The following is a 23,737-nucleotide window of genomic DNA, read 5'->3' on the forward strand; positions in this document are numbered from 1 at the left end:
CACAGCAGGTGAAGACTGCTTTAAGATGGAGGACTGCACTCACACAGCAGGTGAAGACACCACTTTAAGATGGAGGACTGCACTCACACAGCAGGTGAAGACTGCTTTAAGATGGAGGACTGCACTCACACAGCAGGTGAAGACACTGCTTTAAGATGGAGGACTGGTACACAGGTAATAAGGAAGGCAGACAGTTAATCTATAAATGATACTGTAATCATCCTCACCCTGTTTCTGACTGTTTTATAATGAATGATCATGCTGAGATAGCATTAGCCAGTAGCTGACTGCTCATCCTCATAAGGTGAGTTTCAGACTGGAACCACTTATTTTTACGCAAAACAATACTGAGTTCATTTGAAAGCTTTGAAATCATGCTACATATGTACATAAAACATTTAGAAAATGTAACTGCATTAAAACCAGACTAAATTAGATCCAAAACAGTACTACTGTACTACTGTAACACACATTTTCAGCCACTTTGACAACATTTCTTTCGCAGTATCAGTCTGAATCCTCCTGCTCTGCACAGAACTCTGGGAAAGTGGGCGGCCTAACTCTACAACAGAGGAGAACTACAGTTGTCCTTCAGGAAGAAAAATATTTCCTTTCATGAAATAAACTTACATAATATAAGTACATTTCAGACAAAATAAGTTATTGGACTTATAGCCAAATGTATAGATATGGCCAACTCAAATAATCACTTCAGTGATATTCAATAATTCAGTGTAACTTTTTATTATTGTCACATTTACAAGAAAATCTCTGGATCAGTATCACACTTACATGCATGCACACACACACTCACACACACAGAATGTCAGAGAGATTTATGTATAAATACGCCTGAATATAATGTAGACAACTGTACCTACAGTTGCATTCTTAGGTGAAAAGCATTTCTAGTTTGTTCCTAGTTGTAATGGACTCATGCAGAGAATACAACTCCCAACAGAAAACTGAGCCATCCTGAACCAGGCAGCACTGGTAAATATGATATTGATGCACTGCATTATTGCCACACCTTACACTGACACGTGCTCTGTGGGTCTGTAGTGCTCTGTGATTCCGTATGGTGCTCTGTGAGTCTGTAGTGCTCTGTGAGTCTGTATGGTGCTCTGTGAGTCTGTAGTGCTCTGTGAGTCTGTATGGTGCTCTGTGAGTCTGTATGGTGCTCTGTGAGTCTGTAGTGCTCTGTGAGTCTGTAGTGCTCTGTGAGTCTGTATGGTGCTCTGTGAGTCTGTATGGTGCTCTGTGAGTCTGTAGTGCTCTGTGAGTCTGTATGGTGCTCTGTGAGTCTGTAGTGCTCTGTGAGTCTGTATGGTGCTCTGTGAGTCTGTATGGTGCTCTGTGAGTCTGTAGTGCTCTGTGAGTCTGTAGTGCTCTGTGAGTCTGTATGGTGCTCTGTGAGTCTGTAGTGCTCTGTGAGTCTGTATGGTGCTCTGTGAGTCTGTATGGTGCTCTGTGAGTCTGTATGGTGCTCTGTGAGTCTGTAGTGCTCTGTGAGTCTGTATGGTGCTCTGTGAGTCTGTATGGTGCTCTGTGAGTCTGTAGTGCTCTGTGAGTCTGTATGGTGCTCTGTGAGTCTGTATGGTGCTCTGTGAGTCTGTATGGTGCTCTGTGAGTCTGTATGGTGCTCTGTGAGTCTGTAGTGCTCTGTGAGTCTGTATGGTGCTCTGTGAGTCTGTATGGTGCTCTGTGAGTCTGTAGTGCTCTGTGAGTCTGTATGGTGCTCTGTGAGTCTGTATGGTGCACTGTGAGTCTGTAGTGCTCTGTGAGTCTGTATGGTGCTCTGTGAGTCTGTAGGGCTCTGTGAGTCTGTATGGTGCACTGTGAGTCTGTAGTGCTCTGTGAGTCTGTATGGTGCTCTGTGAATCTGTATGGTGCTCTGTGAGTCTGTAGTGCTCTGTGAGTCTGTATGGTGCTCTGTGAGTCTGTATGGTGCTCTGTGAGTCTGTATGGTGCTCTGTGAATCTGTATGGTGCTCTGTGAGTCTGTATGGTGCTCTGTGAGTCTGTATGGTGCTCTGTGAGTCTGTAGTGCTCTGTGAGTCTGTATGGTGCTCTGTGAGTCTGTATGGTGCACTGTGAGTCTGTAGTGCTCTGTGAGTCTGTAGTGCTCTGTGAGTCTGTAGTGCTCTGTATATGGTGCCCATGCGCACAGTCAACCATGCATATAAGGGTGTGCGCAGTCGACTCGAGAGGGAGAGACAGAGAGGGAGGGAGGGAGGGGGGGGAGAGAGGGAGAGGGGGAGAGAGAGGGTGATAGAGGGATAGAGGGAGAGAGAGAGGGAGAGAGAGGGATAGAGAGAGAGAGGGAGATAGAGGGATGGAGAGAAAGGGAGAGAAAAGGAGAGAGACAGATGGAGAGAGATGGAGAGAGAGAGGGAGAGAGAAATGGAGAGAGGGGGAGAAAGGGAGACAGACAGCAAGAGAGCAATGGAGAGAGAGAGACATGGAGAGAGAAATGCCAAACTGTCAAGCTTCACATTCACAAGATGGCTTCTCATTTCATCAAATAAATGCCCTGCTTTTTACACTGTCTCCAAGACAAGTCTAACATATATAGCTTGCATTAAAAGATTTAAATGCTTTATTTGTATGTTCCCAACAAGAGAACATGATGACACAGTTTTGTTAACACTTAATAAAATGCAAGGTTTTTAAATATTAATGACATGTTTTCATAAAGACATGTTTTCATATTTTTAATTCTGCTTGTTCAGTGACATCAGGACATCAGAAACCTACATCTACAGCTAGAAAGTTCACATTGAAAATGTTTACAGTACCAACTACAATCAATTAGTGCTGTAACTACTTTTATGAACAAATCACATTCCAAAACCATGTGTGAATGCCAAACTTGTGAAAAGTACACATGTGAACTATAAAAATAATCCCACACATAAAATGATTAGGGAAAAGGTAACCTATGCTATTTCAAGTCACATGTGAAAAATGTGGTTTTGAAAAAGTCATTCAAGTGGGAAAATGTGGTTTTGAAAAAGTCAGTCACGTGGGAAAATGTGGTTTTGAAAAAGTGGAATTTAATGTCACTTGTTTCTTTCTACATGTGTAAATTCTCATTGACGTGCAAAAAGCCCAACACATGAAAAGGGCAAACTTCACATGTGATCTTTTTGTGAGGGTAACGTAATAACACTTTTGGTAAATGTCTGCAGCCATTGAACATTCTTTATAACCCAAAGTTATTAATAATAGCACTGCAGTTAGGCTGACAAGAGTTCATATTCATGAATATAACTCCATATTTATAGTTCTGCAAATACATTTTAAAAAGCTACAATGAAGTCAGCTGTAATGTGCACCCTTCTGGAATGATCTCTCTCTCTCCATCCCTTACTGTATTTTGGGCAGACGCAGCTAACATCTTCACACTAAGTCTATTAACATACAGCACATGCAATTACATTCTCCTTATTCAGCAGAATCCAGAGGCAGTTTCTGATTTGTAATTATATTTTTCATTCAGGGAAAGTTACCTCACTCTCCTGTGCCTTGCCACTAATTAGACTGCTAGACTGCTGTTTCACATATTAGCCAGGCACCTTCATTACAAAGACAGGATGGGCGGACGAGCAGGCTTTCCATTATTAAATATTAGCACCTGTTCCCTGGAATAGCAGATATGGAATATTCCGGAATAAATCTTTTCCTCAGATACTAAAGAAAATAAAATCAATTATCATGGCAAAGTTCTAATATTCCATTTTGCCATGCTAATAATTAAAACACCAGAAATTTCTGTCTTAAAAATAAACAAATGATATCCAAAAACCAATCATCTATCATATAGGATTTGACAGTTCTAAAATGTGGTCTCTCAAAACTGTACAATCTGCCTGTAGGACCCATATTCTAAGCTTGCAAAATAAATACAATATAGTCTACCTCCAAACATAATTATTACTGTGCAATTATTACTACTATATTGTCACAGATATTATTATTATAACTGCAGTACTCTGATTACACCTAATATTCCTCCTATTATGAAAAATGTCTATTTTCATGCTGAGTTCATTTTCAGTTGATTTGTTGTTCATGAGGTTGATGATGGTGAAGAATAAGGTTAGCATTACTGAGGAAAGTGACTGCTGAAAGATACTTTTTTTCTAAACGATTTTCTAAAAGTCACAGTTTAATTTAGATGTTTCACAATTTCTTAATGCATTTAAGATTTATGTAAATAGAGAAAATCTGTTCTAGAATTATCCATATTTCTGGGGAACCCACAGTCAACGATCAAACATATCCAAAAACTAATTAAAGATGTGAGGACTAAAATGTACAATCAGTCCCAACCACATTTCCTCACTATATTCTCCCTGCCCCCCTGTTTCACTCCTCGGCCTGAGATGTATTTGCAGAGATAAATATGAAATATGGAATACAGTGAAAGACAGATGACAATGATTGCAAATTTCTGTTTTAAAACCTGCTGATTAAAATACTGACAGCTTTATGCCACAGGAAATTGCATGCAGAAAGGGCCTTACAGGAGTGGTACAGACAGTGAGCTGGTTAGGCAAATGCCCCAGGCTACAGGCGCTAATCTCCCTCACAGTTTGGGCCCTACACTGCACCCCTCCACACACACAGCCTGAAGAGTGTGCGTAAACACCCAGCTGCACACTGCACACTGCACACACAGCCTGAAGAGTGTGCGTAAACACCCAGCTGCACACTGCACACTGCACACACAGCCTGAAGAGTGTGCGTAAACACCCAGCTGCACACTGCACACTGCACACACAGCCTGAAGAGTGTGCGTAAACACCCAGCTGCACACTGCACACACAGCCTGAAGAGTGTGCGTAAACACCCAGCTGCACACTGCACACACAGCCTGAAGAGTGTGCGTAAACACCCAGCTGCACACTGCACACTGCACACACAGCCTGAAGAGTGTGCGTAAACACCCAGCTGCACACTGCACACTGCACACACAGCCTGAAGAGTGTGCGTAAACACCCAGCTGCACACTGCACACTGCACACACAGCCTGAAGAGTGTGCGTAAACACCCAGCTGCACACTGCACACTGCACACACAGCCTGAAGAGTGTGCGTAAACACCCAGCTGCACACTGCACACACAGCCTGAAGAGTGTGCGTAAACACCCAGCTGCACACTGCACACACAGCCTGAAGAGTGTGCGTAAACACCCAGCTGCACCCATGAAAAAACACATCAAATCAGCTAATTCTATAAATGACAGTACTATGGGTTTTGAGGCACGAACAGGAAATATTTACTATTAATAATAATATAAAGAGTTCTATTAAATCTAAAAATGATGACTATTCTGTGATGGTTCAAGGTTCTTTATTTGTCACATACACAGAGTTGCACTGTAAAACATGCAGTAAATTACAGAGGAGATGCTCAGTTACTGTGTGAGAAACAGTCAATTAAATACAATTTTAAAATAAATTAATTAAATTAAATAGGTAAAATAAAATAAATAAAATTTCTAACAAAAAAAAACTCATGATAATTTTCCATTCATTTTACAAACAGTTGTGTTGTCTACTCTTGCAGATACTAAAGAAAATAAAATCAATTATCATGGCAAAGTTCTAATATTCCATTTTGCCATGCTAATGATTAAAAAAATGTCTGTTTCTTAAAAATAAACAAATGATATTCAAAAACCAATCATCTATCATATAGGATTTGACAAAATGTTCTAAAATGTGGTCTCTCAAAATGGTACAATCTGCGGGTAGGACCCTCTTAAGTAATCAAAGATGAAAAATGTTTCAAATTACGAAAATATTTGTTCAGCAAAAATGAAAATAAAATAAATTAGAAAAAATCTGCAAACCTGCTCCAAACCAGCTACATACCTATTTCACAGTGAAGTAGTCTTCAATGTTTGTATGTCATTACCGGATTATCCTTATGTTTTACAAACAAAAAAGCAAAATGAAAAATGCACAAACATTTCATTGTCTAAATAGCTATATTGTGTCATACCATGTTGGAATATGTGAACGGATAACATCACTCAGAATTGTTAAAGTTATATTAGGCCAGCAGCACACAGTTGATGATGATAGTGGAGATTGTGTTGAGTTTGGGGTGTGTGTCCCTACACCCCCCTGCCCCACACATACACACGCAGCTGTGTGTGATCCCACACCACTGGGAAACGGCACTGAAACAGTGTCTGAAACCAGCTCTCTGATGACTGAGCTGCTATTGTCACTGACAAATTTTCAGTTTCAGTCCCCGATTAGTATCTGAGAAACAGATTGAGCTAACTCAGGTAGAACAATGGACCACATTTCACACACGGATCGTGTGCGGCTATTCCCACACACACACACACACACACACACACATGCACACACACACACACACACACACAAACATCAAGTAAAGTCAACATCTTCACACTAAATCTATTAACATACAGCACATGCAATTACATTCTCCTTATTCAGCAGAATCCAGAGGCAGTTTCTGATTTGTAATTATATTTTTCATTCAGGGAAAGTTACCTCACTCTCCTGTGCCTTGCCACTAATTAGACTGCTAGACTGCTGTTTCACATATTAGCCAGGCACCTTCATTACAAAGACAGGATGGGCGGACGAGCAGGCTTTCCATTATTAAATATTAGCACCTGTTCCCTGGAATAGCAGATATGGAATATTCCGGAAGAAATCTTTTCACATTAAAAACCAGCACATGAGTTGTGCAAATAGATATGAATCATTCTGCAAAGCATTTAGTGAGGTGAATATAACAAATCACAAAACTCCACGTGCACAACACAGAAATTACACTGCAATACTGCCCTGTGTACTTCATTTGGTTTTCAAAGAGTGATATACACGCCAATAAGGTAGAGATTTTTTGTGTATGCATTTTACTTTTATTATATATAAACATTTTTATTTGAACTATTTTCACTCAAATTTTAGTGGGTAGTCTTACCCATGATTTCATATAATCATATAAATAGCAAAATTATTTATTCAATAATTGCTGACCAGGTTTCTGAAGTGACATAATTCTAGGGTTAATCTGATATATATTTTTTAAAATAAGCAAATATCATGGAAATGATCATGCTATTGTGCTATAATTAAGATTAAAAGACCTGAAATTTCTGTTTCTTAAATATAAATGCGTAACAAAAACTAATCATCTATATAATCATCTATATATATCTGCAAGTATGACCCAATAATAAAGCTGTGAGTTGCTTTGAATAAAACCACAATATTATCACAGTGTTACCCATTTACACTATGACTGCAGTGCTTCTATGAGAGCTGAGACTGTGTTGGGTTTGGGGTGTGTGTGCCTGCAGAGATTACACCCCCCTGCCCCGCACGTACACACACAGCTGTGTGTGACTCCACACCACCGGGAAACGGCACTGAAACAGTGTCTGAAACCAGCTCTCTGATGACTGAGCTTCTATTGTCACTGCCAAATTTTCTGTTTCAGTCCCCGATTAGTATCTGAGAAACAGATTGAGCTAACTCAGGTAGAACAATGGACCACATTTCACACAAGCAAAGATTAACGGATTGTGTGCGGCTATTCACACACACACACACACACACACACACACACACACACACACACACACACGGCAAAACAACAGTATCTTGATGGAGAAGTCTCATGAAAGCACAACAAGCTTTGAACGGCAGCGTCCCTGTGAAATATGGCGCATCCCAGCTGAAGCGCAGAAAGAGGAACGTTTAGGCTCTCCAAAAGCACAGCCCCTCTGAAGACTGCGCATGGCACTCTCAGCCAATCACAACCAGCCCTGCTCTCATAGGTGCAAAGGCGTGGCCTACCAACCAACGACACAACGCCGTGGTTGTCAGCCCCCCCACCCCCCCAGTGTAACCCCAGCGACGCCACGGCAACCAAACGAGGCGCAATAATCTTTTAAACAGATAGGGCCAGAGTCGAGGGCATAAGTTGTTAAGGAGCACCTCTCTATTCCGACAGACGGAAAACATAATCAGTCCAGTTAATCCTCTCCCCGTAGATGAGCTTGTGCAAAAAAACACACAGCGCTTTCCCTCATCTCAGAGGGAACCTGCTCAAATGAAATCATCCGCCCTCAGCCGTATCCCCGCTAAAGAGACACGCTGAGCGGGACTGACAGGTATTCAGACGCCATGTGTGGTGTACCCGCGTGGCGTACCCGCGTGGTGTACCCGTGTCGAACATGACCCGCTCCTGCTCCAACAAGATGGCGCTCGGTACGAGGCGTCACAAAACCGGCTCTAAAACTTAAAGCTGGCTTTGACGTGAATGTACAGATACACACACCACAGTAAAGGCCTCTGTGAAAGTGCAATATATTAGTGAGCTCAAGTCACTGTCAGCCTGGTCCTCCTTCTTCTGGGCGTGTTCTTACCCCACGCCATCCCCCTCCCCTCAGCAGTGTGGTGCTATTAGCTGTGGAGTAAGTAGCCTTGCAATATATTTGCCGTGCTTATTAGTGTCCAATTGAGCTTGAATCAGATCTGCCCCCAGGCAGTTCTCAGTGAAAAACAACATTAAATCTGTTTCTCAGTCTATCCGGCCTGTGATGTATCTACAGCTGTGATTACATTTGTATTTTAATCGCAGGCGAACGAGAGCACTCCAAAACAGAGGGGCTGTCCAAATCACTTCTCCGCCGTTTCACACTAAAATCGCACACAGCACAATAAAGCTAATACATAGCTTTCTGCTGAGGTCTCGCAATTGCCGTGCTGAAATTACCATCAGGAGTAGACGAGGCAAGGAATTACAGAAATTAATGTAAGGGGACGTGATGCTCCCCAAAATAACCTAAATATCTACACAGATGGAGACCCTGAGGATTAATTAAATTAAATTGTAAAGGGAGGAAAAAATGCACTGCATGTAAAATTAGACAAAAACAAAACGAGGAGCCAGCTGAACCTCCACATTTACACAAACACACGTTACCACAACATACAGCTTAAATATGAAACTACACAAATCACATTTACACATACACACGTTACCACAACATACAGCTTAATTATGAAACTACACAAATCACATTTACACAAACACACGTTACCACAACATACAGCTTAATTATGAAACTACACAAATCACATTTACACATACACACGTTACCACAACATACAGCTTAATTATGAAACTACACAAATCACATTTACACACACACACATTACCACAACATACAGCCTAAATATGAAACTACACAAATCACATTTATCCCAGTATGTTTAAAAATTTTTTTATAGGTTTTCTCAGAAGTTCAGTAAATCTATTTTCTTAAATAAACACAAAATAATAATAATAACAATAATACGAATAAGAATACATTTCATAATTATAATAATTATAACAATAATCATCATTTATATGCTATATATTTCTAATGCTATATCACTTTATGGCTGGTAATACTAATTGGTTCAGGGGAAATAATCACTGATGCTATGTTTATATCTTTGTAAAATGCATAATAATGCTTTTAAAATGGCTAATTTCTCTAACTGAATAGGCCTTGAGACTAAATATTATACCGCTGGAGAGAATGAATTCAACATGGCATAATAACTTAATAACATAAAAATATGCTAACATTCAGTTTCTATATATATGTATATGTATATATGTATATATAATATATTTCCAAAATGATGTCTCTAGAAATATTAAATATGTGCAGTGTTCAATGTATATATCAAGAAATCTTTTCTGGAATTGAATTAAAAATTCAAATGGTTATTTTTTTATCCATTATATAGCATAATTAATTTGGTTGGTTGATTCTTTTATTTTTATTTTTATTTAGTTACATTTGTCATAATTGGAAATTGTGAAATCCATAATCCATAGTTTTAAAGAATCAGATATCTCATCAAAAATTTTAAATAAAAAGTGAGGAAATCAAATCAATTTCATGGGTTATTTTTCATTTAATTTTGATGACCAAAAAATATGAACTGAGGGAAAAAAAAAGAGAATAATTAAGGCAGTGAAAACCAGCGATAGAAAAGAACCATCGCACTTTCAGGCTGTCAACCATAAAGTGACCTCAAACGAATGAATGGAATCTACTCTAATCAATCTTAAAAAGCACGGCGTCTCCGGGCAGAAGCCTAATGTCTGCACGCAGAAGACAAGATGGAAGTTTGTGGTGACCCCTGAAGCGCTTCCGGGTCACCTGTGTTCTACACGGCCTGGCTGGACCCGCTCTGCGCTGACTCTCCTGCCTACGTTTCCATAGAGACAGACCAAGGAGCATGTGCTGAACCCAACTCTAAAAGCCAGAATCTTCTGGAATCCAGTCTTTCAGCTGGAGGAGGGAAAATGGGGGGTGGGGTTGCGGAGGGGGGGGGGGGGGGGGCGTTGGGAGGGTTGTGTAAACTGACTGACATTGGCAGTGCGGTCGACGATAACGCGTCAAAAATGAACCGAATCGACGTACCGACGAAGCCTTCTCGACAAGGACAAAAGACAATAAGGATGGAAATAAACGAAATAAAACCAATAAAAGCAAAAAAAATCTGACAAAAAGAAATTTTTCAGCACGCGATACACGCATAGCCAAACAATGACAGCACAGCCATCTTAGTGATTTAACCTTCCGAAGGAAATGGTGTCAGTGGTGTACGCGCCTGTCGCCCTGTCTGATAACAGGGTCGTTTCTGAGGCAGCAAGCCCCCTTTCACAACGGACACGGGACGGACAGACATCTCATCTCAGCACAGAGAGAGAGGGACACATGCAGACCTCTCATCAGACCTCTCATCAGACCTCTCATCAGATATCTCATGAGATTCTGGGACAGGAGAGGAGCCTCCACCTCAGCGCTCATTTCACCCAGAAGAGAAGTGTTTTGTTTCGTCGTGTGATGCAGGAAAGCTGCGGATTTACTCTAGCGATGGGAAAGGGGACACTGCTCCATGTTTTCGTAAGATATTTAAGGAGGGGGAGGGGGGAGGCAAACTCGAGGGGAGAACACGGGCATGGTTTTTTTGGGGGGCAACGTCTTTGCTGATTAATCATAATTGCCCCTCAGCACGATAACAAAATCTGTAGCCTGCGCAGTCTTCTTTTTGTGTTATTGATTTCATTTTATTTATATTCGTTTTTATCATTTGGGTGCCCCCCCCACCCCCCCATTTTTTTCCAATGAATACACAAAACCAGGTCTCCAGCGCATTGCTGTTCCAGTTAGTGTCCCGCGTTTAATCCATCACCCCCCTCGCAGGACGATGTTCCGAATGGCCCTGTTTTTCTTCCCTCTTTCTCCACTCCCTCTCCTCCTCTCTCCTCCTCTCGCCTTGCGCACACACCCTGCCCATTTTCACCCCGCGCTCCACCCCCCCTTTCTACCACCCTCACACCAACATTTTTACCACCATAAACACAAAAATATCACTCCTTTTTCAAATAAATTATTGGTTTATTGTGTGAGTAAATTTTTTTAGGAATTAGAGGTTGATCTCCTTTATATTCCGTCAAACGAAATCCAGAACAATCTGTTTTGCAGTGAGCGTGTGTTTGACAGTGATAAGGGCTGTGTTGGCCACCGGCTCTGTTCTTTTTACCCCTTGTCTTTCAGGGTTTTAATGATACTGGCCATGAGAAAGGGGTTTTAAAGAGAAAAGACAGCCCATGTCCTTTTTATATTCTTAATAGGTTTTCCTGGCCCAGTGTGAGGTTGTGCGCACATATCTGCACCATGCACAGCACACCTCCAACACCATTTTGTCCATAGCTGTCTTTTTAAATTAGAATTGTTATTTGGAATACTTTCCTTGAAACCTTGTGGACTTTTAAAAATAATTTCATATTATTGCTAAATTATTAGTGGGGTTTTTTTCTCGTTTTTTTTTTTCAATTGTGCCATTGCTTTTATTTAATTATGCACAGGTATATATATTTATATATCAAAATGAAGCTATAAAAATCAAATTGACCACGTTTAAATGAGATCTGTTGAATGGCACGCATCAAATAAATGTGACATTTTTTTAATGAATACGTTCCATTGGTCTGCAATGAGGAGCGCTGCTATAAGGTTGCAGTGCTATTGGGTGGTTTTAATTCAGTTTGCATAAAAGCAAGCACAAATTTCCACATTCATATGTCCACGGCTGTTTCTCGTGAGGACACAGATTAGGAAAGGTGTGCGTATGTGCGTGAGTCCTCTCTATCCTCACTCGGTCCTCACTATCAAATTGTATAATTTGGGTAAAATCTGGTATCATTCAAATGAGAAACGAGAGGCTAGGCGAGAGGATTACAATGAACAATCTAAAGTTTATTGTTATTAAACCGAGTTGGCAAAATAATGATAATAATTAGGCAGTACGCCGAAAGGTCACATGTATAAATACTTTATCAGGCCACAAAATACAGCCCATTCACCTATCTTGCAATAAAAAAATTGTTCATGTAGATATAATTGATTAATTTCATAATGCAGATTAAATGTAACACAAACTGCTATATATGATACAGAGAACACGCAGTTAAACGCACATAGGGCCTAATATGAGACGGGGTACGACAGTTGAAACGATTACAGCGCAATTCCACCCCCCCCAAGAATATGACATACAGCAGCAACAGAAAAAAAGGTTACAATGTGCAACCTAGAGCTACCCCCTCTCGCCTTCATCAATAACTGTAAACACGATTACATTTTAACTTAACAGTCAAGTATCATTTTAACTTTCAAATGAATAAATGGCAAAAAAAAGAAAAGAAGAAAAAAGAACTCACCATTCAAGATGCTCTGGAAAAAGAAGATAGCCAATATCCACATGCCCCGCTCCGTTCAATCCCCGACCTATGTCTTTTTCTTCTTTCTCCGCACTTTCTCCTTTATGCTTTTTAATGTTCTTCAGTTTGCCAGTTGCAAGGCTAGCGCGTTTGTAAGCCAGGAGAAAAGCGTTCCAGTTTTCCGCTGCCAAACGTCCGCGCTGTCTCTCAGTCCCTCCTCTCTCTCTCTCGCTCTCTCTCTGATCCCTCTCTGCGCTCGGAGGTCGTGTGTGCTCCCGTGATTGTCTTCGTTAAAGCTCTGATCCTGCTCCCGTGCCGTTACCGGAGCTGCTCCGCCGCTGGCTGCAGCGATGCCTGCGTTTCAGAGGCGCAGGAGCGGGTCGCTGGCACGCGCGGCAGCCCAGGTGCGATGCTGAGTCAGACCGGTACCGGTGCGCCAACAAAAAACGAAAAAAAGAAAAGAAAAAGAAAGAAAAAACGTCCGCACACATAAAACAACAAACAACGAAAAAAACATATAGGCCTACAGGTGGGAATATGTGAAAAATGAAAATGTGTATGTATAAACCGCAATAATATTTAATCGAAGTCAAATATCAAACAAACGAATTTAAACTAAACAAAACAATTAAATAAATAAATATGTTAATGAAATAAGCAACGCAAAATAAAAGAGAAAAAAATGTATTCAGGAACAATTCAATAGGAGTGTGAGCCCAGCCCAGATGATGCGAAACCGCAGGAATAATTATTCGACTCCAAAGCCAGAGGCTCTTCGCCACCTCTCCACAGCCAGCACGCAGCGAGCAAGCGCATCTTCCCGTCGCTGCTCTAATCACATTGGTCCCTGCGCACCCTCCCCGGCTCAGAGCATTACGGAATAACCCTGTGCTCGCCTCCTGCAGCCGCTTAAATTCTTCATTGCCTTAAAGGTGCAGAGGCGCCCCAGCTCCGGAGAGTCCTCCCGGACGCGAGGTGTGGAAGCCACAGAAAGGCGCATCAACTCCATCAGTCTGAACGACACAATAACGCTAATTACACAAATAGCCAACAAAAAAAATATGTGCAGGCTACACACAGAAATGTTACCAAGAGTAGAGTGTGTAACCAATAAGACAAGTACACAAATTTTTTTTACTACAAAATACGGTCATGCTATATATAGTGATAACCAATGCACACCATATTCATGTAACTACAGATAAAGTGCATGCACACTGGCACAAAAATCATCTTTACTTTGTGTGTGTGTGTGTGTGTGTGTGTGTGTGTGTGTGTGTGCATGCGTGTGTCTTTAATAAGCCCTAGGACTTGTGTCATAAAGCTCAACTGGGATCAATTGATTGACCTTGGAAAATTAGGGCAACAACCTCTACGACTGTAAGGACCACGGCAAGGCCACTGAATGGACCTTTGTCCACATGTGCATACTGTTAACTATATATTGTACATATTAGGCATTTGTTTGGTGTTTATTAGACTTATTTTAGATGTACTAAGTCTTCTGCAGCAGTAGCCCCTCCATGTCAAAGTTCAATGCATTGTGTGTTCAGAGATGCACTGCTGTAATGTATGGTTATTTAAGTTACTCTCGCCTTCCTGTCAGCTTAAACCAGTCTGGATATTTGCCTCTGACATCTCTCATTAACAATACATTTTCACCCACAAAAGTACCGCTCACTTTTGTTTTTCACACCATTCACTGTAAATTATAGAAAATGTTCTGCATGAAAATCCAAGCAGTTTCTGAAACTCAGTTCTTACTCAAACCAACCTTGGGTTTGCACTTATGGATCCTCCTCTTCTGTTCAGTCCACAGGTTTATGATGGGATTTAAGCATGGAGACTGACATAGCCATTGCAGAACAATTCACCAATGACCAAGTCTCAGCTTTCTAGCAGAGACAACCAGACTTTCAGCGTACATTTTCTGGTACTTTGCTAAATTCATATGCCACTGATCTTAAATAGTGCCACTGGTTAAAAGTTCGATTTTGGTCTCATCTGATCACAGATGAATCTTTCAGTCATAATTCCAATGATTTTTGGCAAACTCAGATGCTTGGTTTGTTTATTGTGCTCAGTAAGGGCTGTCTTCGTGCCATCCTTGCAAAGAGTTTGTTGGTATGGAGGTGCCATTTTATGGTTCTTTTTGAGAATTGACACCCCCAATATGTGCAATTCTTAAACTGCAATCCTTGGGTTACGATGGCCTCCCTCACCATCCTCCTCCCTGTCTGTGGGAAACGCATTTCTGTCCTAATCCTGGTCAGCTTGCAGCTATTCCATATGTTCTTTACATTTTTATTATTGCCCTTACACCGCTAAGTGGTATGTTTAACCGTTTCTGAATTTTTTTGTACCCATTACAAATGGGTGATTGTCAATTACCATCTTTGTCTGTGAATTGACAGTTCTTTATCCTTTCCCATGCTGATGCATGCTTGTTACCTAATTTTTACACTTGTGAAACACAATATAGTAAGTAAAATGTTACTGCCAATTTAACTTTGTTTGACTTTATTTACAACGATTGTTAGGGGGACCAATCATTTTGACACCTATGGTTTGCAGAAAAAATGTGATTACTGAAGAAGAACATTGAACCATGAGAGTAAATGTATTTCAATACAAATACATTTTTTTCCATACATTTGAACATAATTCTGTTTATTCTGTGCAGCCATTTTTCTTGTATCTTTTTTCAGGGGTGCCAATAACTCAAACAGCCACATTGTTCCTGCAGGGTATTGAAAATGAATGTAAGTATGCTAAGAGTCAGGAAGCTAAGGAGCGCATGCTTCATTTTCATTGTTAATTCAGGGTTGCAAAGCAATAGGAGTATGCAATGCACCCACACCATGTTAATTTAATGTGACTGAATTATCTTAACATCACTGATGTGGTGGCAAAGAATGGAAGCAATGCAGTCAAAAAGTCCACATGGTGAATATGTATTATCTTAGATACTTAGATACTATATCTGTGTTCTAATGTGTTAATTCCTGTCATATCAAAAACATTCTTCTTCTTCTTCTTCTTCTTCTTCTTCTTCTTCTTCTTATTGTTATTATTATTATTATTATTATTATTATTATTATTATTGCCTTGGAATATTTGCCAAGTACAAATTCGATCTATGTTGTATTAGCCTATTTATAGCATCTAATCCTCTTGGACACTGGTGAAACTATTCTGTACAAGTATCACTTGGTTTACAATTATAAATCACCAATGATTGGTGATTATACAATAACAGCAGTAGTGTAGGTTGCCACATGTCCACACCCTACTTCTGGTAGCAAGGACTGTAAAGTGTGGTAAATCTGGTTGTGAGGATTGTAAAGTGTGGTAAAATTGGGTTGTGAGGATTGTAAAGTGTGGTAAATCTGGTTGTGAGGATTGTAAAGTGTGGTAAAATTTGGTTGTGAGGATTGTAAAGTGTGGTAAATCTGGTTGTGAGGATTATAAAATGTGGTAAATCTGATTGTGAGGATGGTAAAGTGTGGTACATCAGGTTGTGAGGATTGTAAAGTGTGGTAGATCTGGTAGTGAGGATGGTACAGTGTGGTAAATCTGGTTGTGAGGATTGTAAAGTGTGGTAAATCTGGTTCTGTGGATTGTAAAGTGTGGTAAATATGGTTGTGAGGATTGTAAAGTGTGGTAAATCTGGTTGTGAGGATTGTAAAGTGTGGTAAAATTCGGTTGTGAGGATTGTAAAGTGTGGTAAATCTGGTTGTGAGGATTGTAAAGTGTGGTAAAATTTGGTTGTGAGGATTGTAAAGTGTGGTAAATCTGGTTGTGAGGATTATAAAATGTGGTAAATCTGATTGTGAGGATGGTAAAGTGTGGTACATCAGGTTGTGAGGATTGTAAAGTGTGGTAAATCTGGTAGTGAGGATGGTACAGTGTGGTAAATCTGGTTGTGAGGATTGTAAAGTGTGGTAAATCTGGTTGTGAGGATTGTAAAGTGTGGTAAATCTGGTTGTGAGGATTGTAAAGTGTGGTAAATTTGGTTGTGAGGATTGTAAAGTGTGGTAAATCTGGTTGTGAGGATTGTAAAGTGTGGTAAATATGGTTGTGAGGATTGTAAAGTGTGGTAAATCTGGTTGTGAGGATTGTAAAGTGTGGTAAAATTCGGTTGTGAGGATTGTAAAGTGTGGTAAATCTGGTTGTGAGGATTGTAAAGTGTGGTAAATCTGGTTGTGAGGATGGTACAGTGTGGTAAATCTGGTTGTGAGGATGGTGAACTGTGGTAAATCTGGTTGTGAGGATGGTACAGTGTGGTAAATCTGGTTGTGAGGATGGTGAACTGTGGTAAATCTGGTTGTGAGGATGGTAAAGTGTGGCGGTTAATTTAATCTTGTTGTGAGGATGGTAAAGTGTGGCGGGTAATTTAATCTGGTTGTGAGGATGGTAACGTGTGGCGGTTAATTTAATCTGGTTGTGAGGATGGTAAAGTGTGGCGGTTAATTTAATCTGGTTGTGAGGATGGTAAAGTGTGGCGGTTAATTTAATGTGGTTGTGAGGATGGTAAAGTGTGGCAGTTAATTTAATCTGGTTGTGAGGATGGTAAAGTGTGGCAGTTAATTTAATCTGGTGTGGCCTGCCTTTGCCCGCGCCTCAGGCTCCATGGGCAGCCAGCCTCCCAGCCAATGAGAGAGTGCTGTCGGACATGCTCAGCGTCTCTGTCAGGCCCAGACAACCTGTCACTGCTGACTGCTGGGAGGGTGCGTTAGGCCCCGCCCACCAGCCATCAGCACACATCCCTGCTCCAGAGGATGAACCTTCAAAGCTTTTCCTTCTTATTTGACAAAGCTTCTGGTAGTTCTGTTTTTACCTTATTATCTCCCACAGACAGACCTACCTCAGCATAGCCTTCCCCAGTTTTACTCAAATTGTGAAATTTTTGTGTACAAAAACAGAAAAGGATTACTACCTAAGCGCAGGAGTTTAAAGGTCTCTAAAGAAGGTGTTCTTTGAGGATGGTCTACTCAATTGCTCGATAATGAAAAACTAATTGAATTTGTGTGTATTGTATCTCAACACATTCTCTATGGTGTGCCTTTTTTTGTTAGCAATGTCACTAATCGTATATGTCACATAATGATGATGTCACACAGGGGCTGAAAGGCACCTATGAGGACGCAGTTAGGTGCCTCCAGCAGAAGGCGGAGCGGGGGGGGGTTCACTGTACTCAGCTGAGGATTGTGAAAAAAAAAAAGTCTAGTCATGTGATCACTGAAGTGGTGCAGACCATGTGTGAGGGAGGTTCAACTCCAGCCGTATTTCTGAAACCCAGGTGTCTCCTCCAATCTCGTGTCACTAAAATACACCAGAAACTGAAGATAAAATGTGATTACCCTGCCTGCACTACAGCTGGTCGTATGACACCTTTGCCAAACGTGTATGTTTCAGAGTGGCCCAGATGTCTTCGAATTTGCATGTGATGCTTAAAGAAATCCAGCCGTACATTGAAAATAAACCCATGTTTAAATAGATGAAGCAGGTCTGTGACCTCCAAAATCAGGGTATGATTATAATAAGTAGCATGCAAACCATGGCTTTGAAATGAAACACTCTTCTTCAGTTTCTTCTCAGTTGCGTCTCCTTCACACTTGACTGCTTGCATGTTTGACGACAAACAGACAGCAGGGCAATGTCAGAGGAACAGTGAAGGCACATCAATGTGTACTCCATTGACATCCAGAAAAACCCAGTGCTACAGACAAGACTGTGACAAACCAGAAGTAGTGTAAACTAATCAATGGATTTTTTCTATCCTTTATTCAACCAGGGGAGATCCATTGAGAATGTGTTCTATTTTGCAAGGATGCCCTTGGTGAAATGCCATAGAGAACAGTTGCAAATAAGGCGAGGGGGGGGGGGGGGGGGGGGGGTTAAAGCCCCTAGAGCAGTTTTTGGGTTAAGGCCCTTGCTCATGGGTCTAACGGCAAGGTGCTTTTTTTCATTTAGGGACCCAACTTCATCTCTCCAGATGTGGAGGGGTGTTATCATAGCAAGAGGGGGAAGGGTGCTGCAATGAAGAGACTGCAATATGAGAGATTTATCATTATAGCACGCTGTTTCACACCAACCTGTCTTTCCTTAGCTTTCAATAAAACAGCTGTGTTTAACAAACCGTATGATCACAAGCAGTTTCCGTGAGAGCTTACATGGTTCGCCAGGGTATGTGACTGTGAGACTGCCTCGCAGGCAAAAGTGATCACTTCAGTGCTGCAGGGCAAATTCACTGCCACTTTATAATGGAAATGCAGCAAGACTGAGCTCTATACATATGTGGTCCTTGGGGTTTAATATCACAAAGTTAAAAATATCAAGTACAAATACTTCAGAATATATTGTTTTACTTTCAGTGGGAGTGAGTCAGGGGCTTGTTATTAAGGGAAAAAACATACAAGCTTAAAAGATGACAATACTCAAACTGATTACACACACTTCAATTCTCTTTCACAACAGTGACACCCCTTACAGGAATTATAATAAAAGTATTCCACACTTCAGCACCTGAAATCCTGCGATTAATCTTTCAGGGAATGTCTCCAGGAGTTAATTTCTACATACAGAACGACAGATTACTGACTAATTACCCCAGTGCTGTACAGATGCATAAGTCATGACAGGGAACTAGAGTGGAGCCTAGAGTCAGTTTTGATATTTCACGTGTTAAAAAAGCAATGACCTAATTCTGTTGGGAGACAGGTGTCTTGACTTGTCATCATCCTTTTGTGTGCCACAGCTGCACAATGTCTATGACTAAATTATACTGTGAAATTCAATACAAACAACCTCAATCAAACATTTAGGGTTTGCCTTCTTGGCTGTAAGTGATATTCCAACGAACTTGTTCAGGCTGCATCTCAGAAAGCAGGCAGCAGGACTTTTAGAAAGTCGTATAATACAAAGGAATAATTCCAATAATTAAAGACCATTTCCAAAAAAATGTGCACTTGGAACACAGGAGAATGACTGTTTTACCATCACATTTTGCCCTGATTGTTGCTACCAGACCAGACGATGGCTGGGTGTTTGTCACCGAAGTCACAAGTGTCAAAAGTGACTTTCCCCAGTTTTAATGGTTTCCCAGATTTTTTGGCAGTTTTGAATGGTAACTGTCAACCTCAACATAGCTACAATGTAATAATGTGAGGCCTAAGCATTTTATTTTATTTTAACCATATTTCCAGTACTGTGAGAAACAAAATTTGACAATGTATTAGAATTTTGTAATGTGCTGGGTTCAAGAGTCCCGTCCTTGTCAGTTGAGGCAATCAGACGTTTGACAGCCCTGTTAAAAATGTTACGCTAACGTCACTGTCAACCAGAGACACAAACCTCAGGATGTACGATATGTACCAAAACAAACTTTCACAAAAGAATGGGCCCATGATAATCTTGCCTTATTATTTTAGTCATGCAATTTGAGCATGCTCGATTTCGAACAACAATACTCTTTCCTTCCATGATGGAGGGAAGAGAAGACATCAACCAGTCCTAATTATACTTCATAGCAACTTTCCGCTGATTTTTCAGAAACTTCAAGTACTTGTTGCTGTTCCTACAGTTCACATTATTCCGAAAATTTCCCACTGCTGTCTATTTTGATCAATTAATTTTTCTTAAAACACCATGTGTTGCATGAGTTCTTTCATTTTTGTGCTAAATAGGTTGTAATGGTTATTAATGAAAAATACGGCAACCCGTCAGAAAAAGCTCACAGACACTCCAGGTTTGAGCTCCATCCAGATGTTTTGGAGGTGTGGATTGTGCAGTAACTCCAGATGTTCTGGAGGGATGTGGGTTTTGCAGTATCTCCAGATGTTTTGGAGAGGTGGATTGTACAGTGGCGCTCCAGATGTTCCAGGGATTTTATTGTGGATGGTTAGGTTACCTCAGCCAGTGCCAGGGTTGTAAACTGTGGGAAGCGCAACTGAAAGGGAGCCCTTTGATTGGCTGCGGCTTGCAGGGGGACGAAGGTGTCACTGGCCTTCTGCTGACACTCACTGCCCCTCCACTGCCCTGAGCCTTCTCCACCAATGGGACCAGTCACCTCACCTCTGTGTGCACCTCCTGTGTGAGGGCATGCCTCTGTGTGCACCTCCTGTGTGAGGGCATGCCTCTGTGTGCACCTCCTGCGTGAGGGCATGCCTCTGTGTGCACCTCCTGTGTGAGGGCATGCCTCTGTGTGCACTCATGTAGCTAAGCTTCCTCAAGCTGCGTGACCTCCTTATTTTGACAACTCCTCCTCTGAAACGAGGTGTCTCTTACAATAAAGCACCATCCCCCATCTCTTCCTCCCCCCACTGTTTCAACCAAACCCCTTCTCCCCAATGCAGATGCCCCCAAACCACCCCCCCCCCCCAACTGCTTCAACCAGCATGTTGGACCCCCCCACCAACAAACCCCCCCTTCCACCAGCCGGGCCTCTCCCCCGGGCCGGTCTCAGATTCCCCTCCGCCAAGCGCCACCGTGGGCTCAGAATAGCCCAGCAGCAGCGGTAAAGCGGTAAAACGATCCCCTTTGTTTCCCCCAAAACAATGGAGCTAATGAGGGCAAACATGGCGGGCGGGCCAGTGGCCGACGGCGCGTTGAGTTTCAGAGGCGAGCCGTTCCCTCACCGCCAGGCCGGGGTCCCCTTACCGCCGCAGAACGCCGGAGAGTTCCCTCAGAGCGGTAGCTCTATAAATACCGCCGCAGAACGCCGGAGAGTTCCCTCAGAGCGGTAGCTCTATAAATACCGCCGCAGAACGCCGGAGAGTTCCCTCAGAGCGGTAGCTCTATAAATACCGCCGCAGAACGCCGGAGAGTTCCCTCAGAGCGGTAGCTCTATAAATACCGCCGCAGAACGCCGGAGAGTTCCCTCAGAGCGGTCGCTCTATAAATACCGCCCGCAGATGAGCTTCGTCTGGCCGCCTGCACCACGGCAGGCACTGCATCGCTGAGACCGAGCTCCGCCCTGCTGACTGCGCTGAATACGGAGCTCTGCCCAACTCAGTGTAGAGCTCTGCCCAACTCAGTGTAGAGCTCTGCCCTAACAGTGTAGAGCTCTGCCCAACTCAGTGTAGAGCTCTGCCCTATCAGTGTAGAGCTCTGCCCAACTCAGTGTAGGGCTCTGCCCTATCAGTGTAGAGCTCTGCCCAACTCAGTGTAGAGCTCTGCCCTATCAGTGTAGAGCTCTGCCCAACTCAGTGTAGAGCTCTGCCCTATCAGTGTAGAGCTCTGCCCAACTCAGTGTAGAGCTCTGCCCAACTCAGTGTAGAGCTCTGCCCTATCAGTGTAGAGCTCTGCTCTATCAGTGTAGAGCTCTGCCCAACTCAGTGTAGAGCTCTGCCCTATCAGTGTAGAGCTCTGCCCAACTCAGTGTAGAGCTCTGCCCTATCAGTGTAGAGCTCTGCCCTATCAGTGTAGAGCTCTGCCCAACTCAGTGTAGAGCTCTGCCCTATCAGTGTAGAGCTCTGCCCAACTCAGTGTAGAGCTCTGCCCTATCAGTGTAGAGCTCTGCCCAACTCAGTGTAGAGCTCTGCCCTATCAGTGTAGAGCTCTGCCCATCTCAGTGTAGAGCTCTGCCCAACTCAGTGAAGAGCTCTGCCCAACTCAGTGTAGAGCTCTGCCCAACTCAGTGTAGAGCCCTGCCCTATCAGTTTGGAGCTCTGCCCTATCAGTGTAGAGCTCTGCCCAACTCAGTGTAGAGCTCTGCCCAACTCAGTGTAGAGCTCTGCCTTATCAGTGTAGAGCTCTGCCCTATCAGTGTAGAGCTCTGCCCAACTCAGTGTAGCGCTCTGCCCTATCAGTGTAGAGCTCTGCCCAACTCAGTGTAGAGCTCTGCCCTATCAGTGTAGAGCTCTGCCCAACTCAGTGTAGGGCTCTGCCCAACTCAGTGTAGAGCTCTGCCCAACTCAGTGTAGAGCTCTGCCCTATCAGTGTAGAGCTCTGCCCAACTCAGTGTAGAGCTCTGCCCTATCAGTGTAGAGCTCTGCCCAACTCAGTGTAGAGCTCTGCCCAACTCAGTGTAGAGCTCTGCCCAACTCAGTGAAGAGCTCTGCCCAACTCAGTGTAGAGCTCTGCCCTATCAGTGTAGAGCTCTGCCAAACTCAGTGTAGAGCCCTGCCCTATCAGTGTAGAGCTCTGCCCTATCAGTGTAGAGCTCTGCCCAACTCAGTGTAGAGCTCTGCCCAACTCAGTGTAGAGCTCTGCCCAACTCAGTGTAGAGCTCTGCCCATCTCAATCTGAGATCAGTCTCATCTAAACAGAGACCAGTCTCTCATCTAAACTAAGAACAGTCTCATCTAAACAGATCAGTCTCTCATATAATCTGAGATCAGTCTCATCTAAACAGAGATCAGTCTCTCAGTGTAGAGCTCTGCCCAACTCAGTGTAGAGCTCTGCCTTATCAGTGTAGAGCTCTGCCCTATCAGTGTAGAGCTCTGCCCAACTCAGTGTAGCGCTCTGCCCTATCAGTGTAGAGCTCTGCCCAACTCAGTGTAGAGCTCTGCCCTATCAGTGTAGAGCTCTGCCCAACTCAGTGTAGGGCTCTGCCCAACTCAGTGTAGAGCTCTGCCCAACTCAGTGTAGAGCTCTGCCCTATCAGTGTAGAGCTCTGCCCAACTCAGTGTAGAGCTCTGCCCAACTCAGTGTAGAGCTCTGCCCAACTCAGTGAAGAGCTCTGCCCAACTCAGTGTAGAGCTCTGCCCTATCAGTGTAGAGCTCTGCCCAACTCAGTGTAGAGCCCTGCCCTATCAGTGTAGAGCTCTGCCCTATCAGTGTAGAGCTCTGCCCAACTCAGTGTAGAGCTCTGCCCAACTCAGTGTAGAGCTCTGCCCAACTCAGTGTAGAGCTCTGCCCATCTCAATCTGAGATCAGTCTCATCTAAACAGAGACCAGTCTCTCATCTAAACTAAGAACAGTCTCATCTAAACAGATCA

The 23,737-nt window shown here is 42.5% G+C and overlaps 1 protein-coding gene and 1 pseudogene across 2 annotated transcripts in view; both read right to left on the reverse strand.

Annotated features, from left to right (window-relative positions):
* Positions 1 to 13,020, reverse strand: part of dscamb (Down syndrome cell adhesion molecule b) — a 193,988-nt gene extending 180,968 nt beyond the window's left edge. For both annotated transcript variants that reach the window (XM_061217289.1, XM_061217290.1), the window contains exon 1: positions 12,795 to 13,020. In XM_061217289.1, coding sequence (XP_061073273.1) covers positions 12,795 to 12,837 — 43 coding nt within the window. In that variant the 5' untranslated portion in view covers positions 12,838 to 13,020. The remainder of the gene's footprint in view (positions 1 to 12,794) is intronic.
* Positions 1 to 23,737, reverse strand: part of LOC133107602 (uncharacterized) — a 980,437-nt pseudogene that overhangs the window by 731,669 nt on the left and 225,031 nt on the right.

This window comes from Conger conger, chromosome 13 (assembly GCF_963514075.1).
Source record: "Conger conger chromosome 13, fConCon1.1, whole genome shotgun sequence".
Taxonomy (NCBI): Eukaryota; Metazoa; Chordata; class Actinopteri; order Anguilliformes; family Congridae; genus Conger; species Conger conger.